Raw genomic sequence first — 12,058 nt, 5'->3', positions numbered from 1 at the left:
TTTATCCTTTCTTGAATTTTCCCCATTCTGACGCTCACCTTTCTATAGCTGATTCCGGTGATACTTATCGACCCGTAAGTAACATATGTTCATTTCTGACTTGTTTTCAACCTTGCCTCGAGCTGCGCTGCTTGTTGAGATTACCTGTCCGTTGGCGCAATTGGCTTTATCGCCCTGCCGAGTTTGTGCGCTCCCCCGCGCTTGTTGACGTTGCTATCTTCGGTCGTTTGGCCTCTACTACCCGAGCACCTTGATCGCAACATCAGCGGTAGAAAGAAAGAAGCTCGCATTAGCTTCTTTCATCCGAGATCGGCCGTCGAGGCGCGCTTTAATTACTGTTGCACTTTCCAATTCAAGATTTCTGGAAGCATTTGATTGGAGAGGCACTGCACTTCTTGGCAAACGGCTACTGTCTTACCAGTTGACAGTGCCAGCGGCTGGGGGCAGTTGCAGTGATTCAAACTCAGCTTCGCGCGCACACTTGATGTATCCGGCATATCTCAGTCCAACAAAACCCTCCGTCTGCACAGCACCAGCGCTCTCTATCCCACCATAGTTGCACCTGAGCATGGAACCACAACTTGTACTTTTACCTGCTAACAAGCTCAAGCGTGAGAGGTCACGATCTCCCCGCAGACGATCCAGAAGCCCTGATAGGTCGCATCGACGCCGCTCCTACTCTCCTCGCAGCCGATCAGGAAGCCGGGACGAATATCGACGAAACCGTGATCGCTCGCCCATGACTAGCACAGGCGCACCAGGTGGAGGACAAAGTGCTGGATACGGTGGACAGGCACCGCACCGATCTTACGAAGAAAGAGCCGTTGCTCGAGAACAAATGATGAATAATATTCGCGAAACCTCCCAGCAGGACCGCCGAGTCTACGTCGGCAACCTCTCGTACGATGTCAAGTGGCACCATCTCAAGGACTTCATGAGACAGGGTGAGGCTTTCAATGCCGCGGAATGCAGGTGGAACTGGGACTGACGAAATGGTATAGCTGGAGAGGTGCTCTTTGCCGACGTGCTCTTGCTTCCCAATGGAATGTCGAAGGTGGGCTTCATCGCATGATTTTCTTTTCCCTTGGTTGGCTTTCCTTTGTGGCTCTTCATTCCCTTTTAGCATTTATGGATGGTTGGGTTGACGGGTGGGACGTTGTCCTTGGTTACTTGTAGGGATGCGGGTAAGTCGATTTCCTCCACGAAGCCTACGGCGTTGCTAACCTATCCAGTATTGTGGAATATGCTACTCGGGAGCAAGCCCAAGCGGCTGTTGCCACGCTCAGCAACCAGAACCTCATGGGCCGTCTAGTCTACGTGCGTGAGGTAAGTCAAAAACTTCCAAGCTGGGCATGGGCATCTTGCTGACCGAATCTGAAGGACCGAGAAGCCGAACCTCGATTCATCGGAGCAACTGGCGGAAATCGTGGCGGCTTCGGCGGCGGCGGCCAAGGTGGTGGTATGCCCGGTGGCTTCAACCCTGGATACGGTGGCGGCGCGCCTGGAGGTGGTGCTGGAGGTGGCGGCCGTCAGATCTATGTGGCCAACGTTTGTTCAACCCCGATTTGTCTGTAAGTTGTGGACATGTGTTGACATTCGGTAGCTTCCTTTCAATGTTGGCTGGCAGGACTTGAAGGACTTGTTCCGTCAAGCAGGTATGTCTTGATTCTTCTCATTTTGAACACATGAGTGGGTGGTGTTGGGTCTAATCGCTATATAGCCCGAAACGGCGCCGTGATTCGAGCTGATGTACACATCGGACCTGATGGTCGCCCTAAGGGTTCTGGCATTGTCGTCTTTGAGAGCCCAGATGATGCCCGCAACGCCATTCAGCAGTTCAATGGCTATGACTGGCAAGGTCGTGTTATTGAAGTCCGCGAGGACCGCTATGCCGGCAGCGGGCCTGGCATGGGCTTCGGTGGCCGAGGTGGCTATGGCGGTGGTATGCGCGGAGGATTTGGAGGAGGATTTGGAGGCCGCGGCGGTTTTGGCGGAGGGCGTGGAGGTTTCGGAGGCGGCTTTGGTCGTGGAGGCTTCGGTGGAGGTGCTCCTGGCGGCCCTGGTTTCGAACCCCCTGCCAGCTCCGTCCCTCCTAACCCTTTCACTGACTTCGCCACCGCCGGCACCGAGAGGGGAGAAATCATCTACGTTCGCAACGTGAGATTTTCCCACATCTCCTACCCGTTTGTGCCTGTGCTAATCTTATACAGTTGCCCTGGTCGACCAGCAACGACGACCTGGTTGAGCTGTTTACCACTATCGGAAAGGTCGAGCAAGCTGAGATCCAGTACGAGCCCAGTGGTCGTTCTCGTGGTACTGGCGTGGTTCGATTCGATTCAGCCGAGACTGCGGAGACTGCCATTGCCAAGTTTCAAGGCTACCAGTATGGTGGCCGTCCTCTCAACCTGAGCTTTGTGAAGTATCTGAACCAGGGCGGAAACGACGTCATGGATACAGATCCCCACGGTGGATTGACCCAAGATCAGATCATGTAAGAGGGGGACGTCCATTTGCACTGAACTTCATGCAGCTATGTTACGGTCGACTTTTGTCTTGGCGGCGGCGACCGTCTGCATCTACACAACGCTTTTTATATCTGGTTGTTTTGTTATTTGGTACTTTTCGTTTTCCACATGAGCAGCAAAAGTTGGGGTTTATCAACGGTGGAATCTTAACTCACGGATAGGGGGTCGAAGTCACTATCACCTTGGAGAATAAGTCGACGACTTGGTCTCTTATGAGCTGGGAGCGAGGGAGGATTTTATGATGGGCTTACCATACAGAACCGAATGACCCCACCGTTGACACCCGGATAACCGGTCAAACGCACGCGGTTATCAACTATAGGGTTGCTCATTGTCAATGAAGGAAAAGATGGCTGTTGGCTTCTCAGGAAACAACAGGACTCTACTTAGAATGTATGTCGAGTAATCATCCGAAGGTTTTTAAGAACGATGGCAGGTGGTCTTGGTGAAGGGGAGCGTAGGACGTCAACGGACATGCGTAGCGTCTTGGGGCATGAAAGTCCGCCAGCCGGGCGACGATATAAGTGAAGGTGAAGGCAATGGTAAAGGTAAAACATAGTCACATAAAACTGCATGGTGAATATCGGCGTTGGGGTGATTGGTATAGTTAGTTCAAACGTACATAAGGACGATAAGTACGGCCTGGGCTATGCTTTGGATGCCCTGGCCTGGAGATGATGCACTGCCATCTTGTTCGCTATCACGGTCATATCGACTTGGAGTTGACATGTCCTCTTCCAAGCAGCAGTAACCTACGATCTAGAGAGGGGTCGAGATTCAAGGATGAGGGTATTCACTCTCGGTTCCCAAGTCTACGGACTCTTTGCCAACCTTGTTCTCTGAGTATGCAAGTCGAAAATTGGACAGTCCAGAATCAAGGGCGAAAGGTATTTGCTAGTTCCTGGGACTTGGAAACTTGGACAACAGGCAGGCCCCTGACGGTGAGTATTCGGAAGGGTCAAGAATGAAGGTTGCCGAGACAAGCGGACTCAAAAAATGCGAGGTCCGATAGTCTTCGGCCACCAGCATCGAACCAAGGTTTGATGAAAGTCCATAAGTGTTTGTCTCACACGAAGGTGCGTGGCCTCTTGAATTTGTCAGTGTTCCAAGCCGGATCATCAACTTGCCGTAACCTAAGAGCTTCTTAGATCGACATCTGCCAAGCTCATAGCCATTCCTCCTTAAAGCTCAAAGTGTGCTAGCCATTCTCCCTTGCCCAGTCCCACCGCTCGTTGTACGAGTGCCGCCAACGTGTGATCGACCAATAGCGGAGGTTATTGTTTAAGCTTCGAAATAAGCTTGTCTTAGCGATCTTCCTGCGCCGGAAGCTGGCGCATCCGTGGCCTTACTCCTCATCGATACTAAAAAGCCTTGGCAGCCTTACTTTTGACCAAGAGGAGAATAACGAGTACCGTACTCAGAGTAGGTTGGAGCTTTGCCAGATGCACCATCTACGTTAGTAAGTACCAGGTCTGGGCTAACGGAGGTGGTCGTTCGTCACTACTAACCGGTGTAGAGCTACACGGGAGCTATGTCTACCACTGCATCTCGTATACGTAACCGGTTCAAGAAAGCATCTCCCATTAAACAGATGTATCCCTTGTGTGTTGATTGGTAGATCAAGATCCCTTGGCGTCGCTCTGCCGTGTGGCTGTGTGACAGGTTAGCTCAACCCTAAGATGCTTGGTAAGTCATCCCAATTAGTTCTGTATGAGGTGTCGCTCAGGCGCCTTGGAGAAAGTACGACTTGGCTCATACGTTGTATGCGGTCGAATACCTCCGTGGTATCTCCCTACATCGTTTGATTACTCTGGCGTACCTGGGCACCGAGCTATTCTACTTGGCGACTTGCTGGTCTGAATCCTTTGGTGTATGTTGCCATAGATTAGAGGATTGCCCAGGGGCCCTCACGATACTACGAACAATTACTGTGATGACGTTGTTTGCGCTCAATCTAGGTGTTGTTGTGTCGTGTGTCGTCATCGTGTAGTGGAATGTCTATAAGAACACCTCCTCTCCTCGTTGGGAGTCTTTACCAGTCTCATCAGTATTCATCCACAGAGCAACCTTGCACCCAAATCCCTAACATCTTGCCCTCTGCCCTACATTTCCAGCCAAATCCACCGCGAAAATGAAGTTCTCTCTCCTTGCCGTTGCTCTCAGCACCCTCGCTGCTGCCTCGCCGACCCCCGACATGGATCACGAGAAGCGCGCTCTTGGGCTGCTTAAGCCTAAGGGTGGTATCCCTTTCACTTTCACTTCTATCTGGGAAGTTCTTGCTACCCCTGATCAGGTTGTCGATGCAGACAACAAGTACACTGGCGGATTGAAGGGTAGCAAGGGTCTCTTCAAGTTTGGCATCAACTCGAACGAAGATGTCATCTGCTACAATATCACCTTGTATGGCTTCCGAGGTGACTACCAGTCTCCCGCCAACACTGCCACCCACATCCACGAGGCTGCCAAGGGAAAGTCGGGACCTCCACGGTAAGCTGATAACACGGACCTATACGCAATTAGATCTATGAAGCGCTAACTTGGTATTAGCATTGCCTTCCCCAACCCCGTCGGCGATGAGAAGAGCCGCAACGCTGTCGGCTGTCTCCAGGGTCCATTCCGCACCGGCGTGATTCAGAACGGCCAAGACACTGGTGTCGGCTTCACTCTCAAGCAGATTGAGAAGAACCCCGAGAAATTCTTCGCCGACTCGCACTCCAGCCTTGCTGTTCCTGGCGCTTTCCGAGGACAGCTCAGTTCAGGCAAGGTGTGCTAAAGGGCTCAGCCCCTTTCCCAAACTTTGCTCAGTTTACCTAATGCGCATACGCTCCTGACGGAACTGGATTGTAACGCGGCTCCGTGTAATATTTACTCTTCCTTTTGTAGAAATAATTCAAAGTCATGGTTGCTTGGGGACGTGTTTGGGCATCGCATAACATGATAATTCATTAATCCATGATATAACCTTAACGTTTGATGCCTGACACCAAACATTGAACAGTGAAAAGAAAATCGTTTATGCAGCAGCCTTCTTCTTCTTTGCCTTGGCCTTCTTCTTGCTTCTGTCTCTAGGCTTCAAGGCTGTCATGCCAGCCTTGCACACGTCGGCATAACGCACGTAGAAAGCCTCCAGATCCCCGGGGTTGACGACTGTTGAAAGCTTAGCTTTGCTGGAGCGATCCTTCTTGCCCTTGCCATTTGTTGCCCTGATGATGAGGGGCAGAGGCTTGCCAGGGTGAATATCTGGAGAGGGTTCCTCTTCTGAGGGACTGGGGATGTCTTGACCGTAGGTGACTGAGAGGTTTCTTAGCGGGATGAGAGATACGGCAGGTATCTGTACGTACGTCGCTTCTGGCTCAAGTAGATGGCGCCATGGTCGCTGCCCTTACGATGATTGAAGAGCTCACCCAATTTGGCGAAGAACTGTCATGATGTCAGAAACAAAGCTGCCAGACGATCGTCCGGGCCTGTCTTCATATAAAGAAGGTATTGCAGACTCACCTCGTCATGGCTCATATGAGAGTCAGCCATCGTGATGGGTTATGAGACTGTCAAAAATCGATGTATATTGAGAGATGAGTGTTGACCAACCAATATTGAGGTTGACATTGTGCCCCGCTATCATGTCGGGGTTCAAGTGTGGCGCAGGTTGTGGCAGCATCGTTCGTGGCTTGCATCGGGCGGTGAAATCGATACCTGAACTTTAGTGGAGGACTCACTCAGGTACCTCTTAGCCTCTCTCGAAATCCCCAAGTTGAAGATATTTTCTGCCGGTAGAATATCCTTTCTTTTCTGCATCACTTCTGAACTGGCGAAAGAGACTTGAAAGATTCAGTGCGTATTTATCCAACCCTAAAGGAGAACTCGTATAATGACCCAAGTCATCTACAATTCTCTGACCAGTATTGCGACAAGATTTCGAGAAGATATCGCCAGAATCGCAATACTCTTCTCTGACCGCCTGCTAAATTAGGCACAACCACCATCAAAAGATCCAGATCGTTGCTTAAAATTCAGTCAACTGCAGGATTGTAACCCTGCAGCATCCCGGTGTTTTTCTTCCGCTATACTTCCGGCAAGATGACGTCCGCGCCAGAGCTCCAGCAGAAACTTTTCAAGCGTATGGGCTTGGATGTTCCAGAACCCAAACCACAGCGCAATGGAACTAGGAGAGCGGGACAACAGTTGTCAAGAAAAGAGCAACGTAAAGCGCAACGGGTACAGAAGCGAACCCACGTCTATGCAAGAGCAACTCCACAGCGGCCACAGCATATGAATCATGCTCGGAGAAGGCCAAACACAACGCAGAGGAAGGAACAGGTGAACAAGTCTCAGTCACGATCTCCAAAGCCGGTTAGCGACGATGAAGATGATCTCGAAGATGAGGATGAGGACGATGCGGGAGACGTCTCGTTGGACGAAGACGATGATTTGGATGACCTGATGGACGACGAAGAAGACGACAACGACGAAGACGAGGAAGAGGAAGAGGAAGAGAAAAAGAACACAAAAGCAAAGAGTGGGAAGAAGGGTGTTTCGAAGGCCGTGCAGGAGAGACTGGCCCAGGACGACGCCGAGATTGAGGCCTTCGAGCGAAAGCTAGGTATCAAGAAGGGAAGAAAATCACTACCTCAGTCTTTCAGGGAGGATGGCCTTGGCGATCTTCTAGGGAATCTTAGCGGTGAAGAAGACGTCAGCGACAACGACAATGACAATAAAAAGAGGAAAAGTGAATATGATGATTGGCTGGCATCCAAGCGAAGAAAGACAGTAGAGCCTGCAGGCCGACAAAAGGTCCGCGACGTGCCCGAAGATGAGGAGCGAGATGATGATACGGGCTTGGACGACGAATCTGGAGATGACGACGAAGACATGGACCTCATGGATGAAAACGATGAAGATGGGGGTGACTTGGATAACGAGCCATCCGGTGGTTTCGACGACGACGAAGAGGGTGATGTTACAGACACCACACCAGCTCAACCGCGACAGAGAGAGAACCCCTATGTCGCGCCCACTACTGGAGTTACGGTTGCGAAATACGTCCCCCCTTCATTGCGCAGAGCCGCAAACTCAGAAGAGGAGCGCAAAAGTCGACTTAGGAAACAAGTTCAAGGCTTGATCAATCGTCTTACAGATGCCAACATCTTGTCCATTGTCAAGTCTGTGGAGGAGCTTTACCAAAACAATGCACGTGGTGATGTGACAGATGTTATCACGGATGCGATCATGGCTCAGATTTCCAAGCCGGAGAGCCTCCCTGATCAGTTCTTTGTCCTCACCGGTGGATTTGCCGCTGCCATATACCGGCTTATTGGGTCGAGTTTTGGTTCAGTGTTAATCCGCCGTATCGTGGAAGATTTTGGCGGTCACTATGAGCAAGCGAGCAAGGGGCAAAACGCTGAATCCGCTATTCAAAAGGAAGCTTCGAATATCTTGACACTGCTTTCACAACTTTACGTGTTCGAGGTTGTCACTTGCAAGATCATCTTTGATTACATGGAGAGACTTCTCAGCGACCTGAATGAGATCAACGTGGAACTTCTTCTGCGAATATGCCGCATGGCTGGCAGAATGTTGAAGCAGGATGATCAGCAATCGCTGAAGCACGTCTCTGGGGTCCTTAACCAGTCCCTCTCGAAAGTGGGCTACACCAATATCTCAGCTCGCACAAAGTTCATGGTTGAAACCATCACCGACCTCACCAAGGGCAAAAAGAAGGCCCGAGGCTTGGACTTTACTGTTGTCTCAGAACATGTACAACGCATGAAGAAGCGTCTCGGGGAGCTCAAGTCTCAGTCGCGACGGCTCGATGGGCTTGCTCCTATGGGAGTAGGCTTGGTCGACATTGAGGGAGCTGAGACACGAGGTAAATGGTGGTTGGTTGGTGCCAGTGTACCAACAACTCTCCTAGATAAAAGCAAAAAGGGGCATGTATCTGATGCTGAAATGAGCGATCATGAGGACATGGACATCGTTTTGCCTGATTATCCAAAGAAGGCTCGCGCTCAAGGGTTGAGTGGAACGGCCCAAATTGCGATTTTCACAGCATTGATGACGGCATCCAATTTTGAGCACGCCTACAGACAATTTGTCAACCTCCGGCTCAAGAAGGATGACCAATTGGCCCTCGCCACTGTCTTAGTGCAATGTGTAGGTAGCGAAATGCAATACAACCCCTACTACGCTCTTGTGGGAGGAAAGGCCTGTCTGAGTAACAGCCGAATCAGATTTGCGATCCAAGATCGATTATGGAAAATCTTTAGGAGTCTCGGAGAGTCCATGTTCGGCGAAGCTCCTGAGGAGGATGAGTCGGCTGATGCTGAGCGCATGAAAGATGAGAGACGCATCGCCAATGTGGCCAAGTTCTATGCGGCACTTGTTGCGGATGGAACACTGAATATTGCCATCTTGAAGCCTCTAGAACTTCCTGAGGCGAACCACTGGACATCGATGTTTGTCCAGCTATTCATACTTGCTCTTCTGAAGGAATGCCGGAGCAAGAAGAAGGACACAGAGGAAGATATGAAGCTAAAGAAGATCTTTGGTGTTGCCCGAGACTTGCCAGGCTTGGCTGCTGGTATACATTGGATGATACGGAAGAAGGTCCGGAGGACGAAATTGGTCAGCGCAAAGGAGTCGAAAAAGCTGGAGGGCGTTTGCGAGAAGGCGCAGATTATTGTGCGCCCAGCGGCAATAGAAGTGTAGGATATGGGATAAGAGTCATAGATATTCAGGGAGGCGACAGTATTACAAAGTTCCGCGGCCTGATTCAGTCCAGAGTCCAGACTCATGATTTTTATTAGCAATCATCTATCTCGGTGAACCGGCGATGTACTCCGTATATGAGCGGCTTTATCTTGCAGTGACGTCGGCATCCCGAGGGGCAATTGACGTCCGGCGACCGGGTAGGAACGGGACACGCCGGGTCCTCGGAGGTGCAAGAGGCGGGATAAGCTGTGGTTGAGCGACATCAATCTTTGGGGAGAACCGTTTCGGCGTGCGTTGGGACGAAATGCCCGAATTCCCAGGCAAGACTTAGCGTGAACCACCACTGAAACCGGGAATGGATCCAAAAGTTGGAGATATAATGCAATGCCATTCGACAACGGGACCGGAGATATATGTCCAGGGGGCAGTTTTCTCCAACGAGACCTAGCAAAAGCTTTACAGGGCACGCGGAGGGGAGGTGAGGGTGCTGTAGGTGGCCCCCTCACCGAAGAAATGACCAATCGTGTCAACGTGTCGGCTGACGTCCAGGAAAAAATTACCTGACAAATGGGCGGGCTTCTCTTTGCCGAAGCTCCCTGTAGTGCATTACAGTGCTTTGCCTTACTGGACTTGAAGTGCCCTGTGCTTTTTAGAAGGCGGGCGAGCTTTGTTGCGGCAACGCCTCAACCTCAACCTCGTCGACTTTTTCTACCTCATCTTCCCCCTTCCTCTCCACAATCCGTCTGTCCTCCATTGTCTTTCCCACACAACCCATATCATGCTTTCCAGTCGCTTAATATCACGAGCTGTTGCTCGCCCGGCTTTCCAGAAGTCTACGTACGTTAATACCACAATGCGCTTTGCGACGAATGGATCCAGGAGAAGCTTGTTTAAGCCCGCTTCTGTTGGGACCAATCCGTCATCGAGGCAAATATGGCTCGTTAACTAACAATGTGTCTTCCTGATCGATAGGCTCCCCAGTGTCGTCGCTTCCTCCTCGCTGTCGCGATTCAGCCGTGGATATGCCTCTTCAGCTGGTATGTTGCCTCCGAGCTCGTCGGAACACCACGCCGAACAACCCGCTGACCAGAATTTCTTGTAGAGGAGAAGGATCTCGTTGTTATCGGTGGCGGCGTTGCTGGCTACGTCGCTGCTATCAAGGCTGGACAAGAGGGCATGAAGGTTGGTTTTATATGGGGAACCACTAAGTGGATAGAATTGGCTGACCAGATCTTTTCATCTCATAGGTTACCTGCATTGAGAAGCGTGGCTCCCTCGGCGGTACCTGTTTGAACGTCGGCTGCATTCCCTCAAAATCTCTCCTCAACAACTCGCATCTCTACCACCAGATCCTCCACGACACCAAGGCCCGCGGTATCGAGGTCGGCGAGGTCAAGCTTAACCTGGCCAACTTCATGAAGGCCAAGGAGACTTCCGTCAGCGGTCTCACCAAGGGTATCGAGTACCTCTTCAAGAAGAACGGCGTCGAGTACATCAAGGGTGCTGGTTCTTTCGTCAACGAGCATGAGATCAAGGTCGACCTCAACGAGGGCGGTGAGACCAGCGTTCGCGGCAAGAACATTCTTATTGCTACTGGTTCCGAGGCCACTCCTTTCCCCGGTCTTGAGATCGACGAGAAGCGTGTTATCACCAGCACTGGTGCTATCGCTCTTGAGCAAGTCCCTGAGACCATGACCGTCATTGGTGGTGGTATCATTGGCCTCGAGATGGCCTCTGTCTGGTCGCGACTTGGCTCCAAGGTCACAATTGTCGAGTTTCTCGGCCAGATTGGTGGCCCCGGTATGGACACTGAGATCGCCAAGAACACCCAGAAGATCCTCAAGAAGCAGGGTCTCGAGTTCAAGCTCAACACCAAGGTTGTCAGTGGCGACAAGTCTGGCGACAAGGTCAAGCTTGAGGTTGACTCCGCTAAGGGTGGTAAGCCCGAATCTGTATGTGTATCAAATCCAATTGTTTTACCTACAGTTCTAACAAACACTACTAGATCGAGTCCGACGTCGTCCTCGTTGCCATTGGTCGACGACCTTACACCGGCGGCCTCGGCCTTGAGAACATTGGCCTCGAGGCTGACGACCGTGGCCGTGTCATTATTGACTCCGAGTACCGAACCAAGATCCCCCACATCCGATGTGTTGGCGATGTCACCTTCGGCCCTATGCTTGCCCACAAGGCTGAGGAGGAAGCTGTTGCCGTTGTCGAGTACATCAAGAAGGGTTACGGCCATGTCAACTATGGTGCCATTCCCTCCGTTATGTACACCCATCCTGAGGTCGCCTGGGTCGGCCAGAGTGAGCAGGACCTGAAGAACCAGAACATCCCTTACCGAGTCGGAACCTTCCCCTTCGTTGCCAATTCTCGAGCCAAGACCAACCAGGACACTGAGGGTATGGTCAAGATGCTCGCTGATCCCGAGACTGACCGCATTCTCGGTGTTCACATTATCGGCCCCAACGCTGGCGAGATGATCGCTGAGGGTACTCTGGCTCTCGAATATGGTGCTTCCAGTGAGGATATTGCCCGAACCTGCCACGCTCACCCCACACTTGCCGAGGCCTTCAAGGAGGCTGCCATGGCCACTCACGCCAAGGCCATCCACTTCTAAGCAATGCTTGAGGAACATAATGAAAAAGATGACACAGAGTCAAGAGGAGGCATCAACAGGATAGTGCGAACGGGATAGAGCCCGGGGCATTTGGGACTCTGGGTTGTGTAAATTAGTAATAATTCTGTCTGTTCAAGCATGATGCCTGGAAATCACACGGCAGGATGCGTTGCTTGCGTTCCAAGATTATTTGCACTGCGTG

At 51.4% G+C, this 12,058-nt stretch overlaps 5 protein-coding genes across 5 annotated transcripts; 4 read left to right on the top strand and 1 right to left on the bottom strand.

Annotated features, from left to right (window-relative positions):
* Nucleotides 1-739: 739 nt before the first annotated feature.
* FMAN_06070 (uncharacterized protein) lies at nucleotides 740-2,495 on the top strand (the record flags this gene model as incomplete). The annotated part of the gene is made up of 8 exons (XM_041827196.1): nucleotides 740-944; nucleotides 1,002-1,054; nucleotides 1,177-1,184; nucleotides 1,233-1,326; nucleotides 1,381-1,548; nucleotides 1,604-1,655; nucleotides 1,721-2,157; nucleotides 2,211-2,495. The coding sequence occupies 8 exons, from the start codon at nucleotides 740-742 to the stop codon at nucleotides 2,493-2,495; spliced, it is 1,302 nt and encodes a 433-aa protein (XP_041678183.1).
* Nucleotides 2,496-4,656: 2,161 nt separating this feature from the next.
* On the top strand, nucleotides 4,657-5,298 carry FMAN_06071 (uncharacterized protein; the record flags this gene model as incomplete). The annotated part of the gene is made up of 2 exons (XM_041827195.1): nucleotides 4,657-5,012; nucleotides 5,073-5,298. The coding sequence occupies 2 exons, from the start codon at nucleotides 4,657-4,659 to the stop codon at nucleotides 5,296-5,298; spliced, it is 582 nt and encodes a 193-aa protein (XP_041678182.1).
* Nucleotides 5,299-5,538: 240 nt separating this feature from the next.
* FMAN_06072 (uncharacterized protein) lies at nucleotides 5,539-6,053 on the bottom strand (the record flags this gene model as incomplete). Its single annotated transcript, XM_041827194.1, has 3 exons — nucleotides 5,539-5,816; nucleotides 5,867-5,945; nucleotides 6,024-6,053. 3 exons carry the CDS (start codon nucleotides 6,051-6,053, stop codon nucleotides 5,539-5,541), a joined length of 387 nt encoding a protein of 128 aa, XP_041678181.1.
* Nucleotides 6,054-6,602: 549 nt separating this feature from the next.
* On the top strand, nucleotides 6,603-9,230 carry FMAN_06073 (uncharacterized protein; the record flags this gene model as incomplete). The annotated part of the gene is made up of 1 exon (XM_041827193.1): nucleotides 6,603-9,230. One exon carries the CDS (start codon nucleotides 6,603-6,605, stop codon nucleotides 9,228-9,230), a length of 2,628 nt encoding a protein of 875 aa, XP_041678180.1.
* A 781-nt stretch (nucleotides 9,231-10,011) lies between these two features.
* On the top strand, nucleotides 10,012-11,856 carry FMAN_06074 (putative LPD1-dihydrolipoamide dehydrogenase precursor; the record flags this gene model as incomplete). Its single annotated transcript, XM_041827192.1, has 5 exons — nucleotides 10,012-10,070; nucleotides 10,206-10,270; nucleotides 10,336-10,415; nucleotides 10,481-11,185; nucleotides 11,239-11,856. 5 exons carry the CDS (start codon nucleotides 10,012-10,014, stop codon nucleotides 11,854-11,856), a joined length of 1,527 nt encoding a protein of 508 aa, XP_041678179.1.
* Nucleotides 11,857-12,058: the final 202 nt, after the last annotated feature.

Source organism: Fusarium mangiferae (genome assembly GCF_900044065.1).
Source record: "Fusarium mangiferae strain MRC7560 genome assembly, contig: FMAN_scaffold002, whole genome shotgun sequence".
Classification (NCBI taxonomy): Eukaryota; Fungi; Ascomycota; class Sordariomycetes; order Hypocreales; family Nectriaceae; genus Fusarium; species Fusarium mangiferae.
Note: the sequence above shows the minus strand (reverse complement) of the source record. Positions and strands in the feature narration are given on the sequence as shown.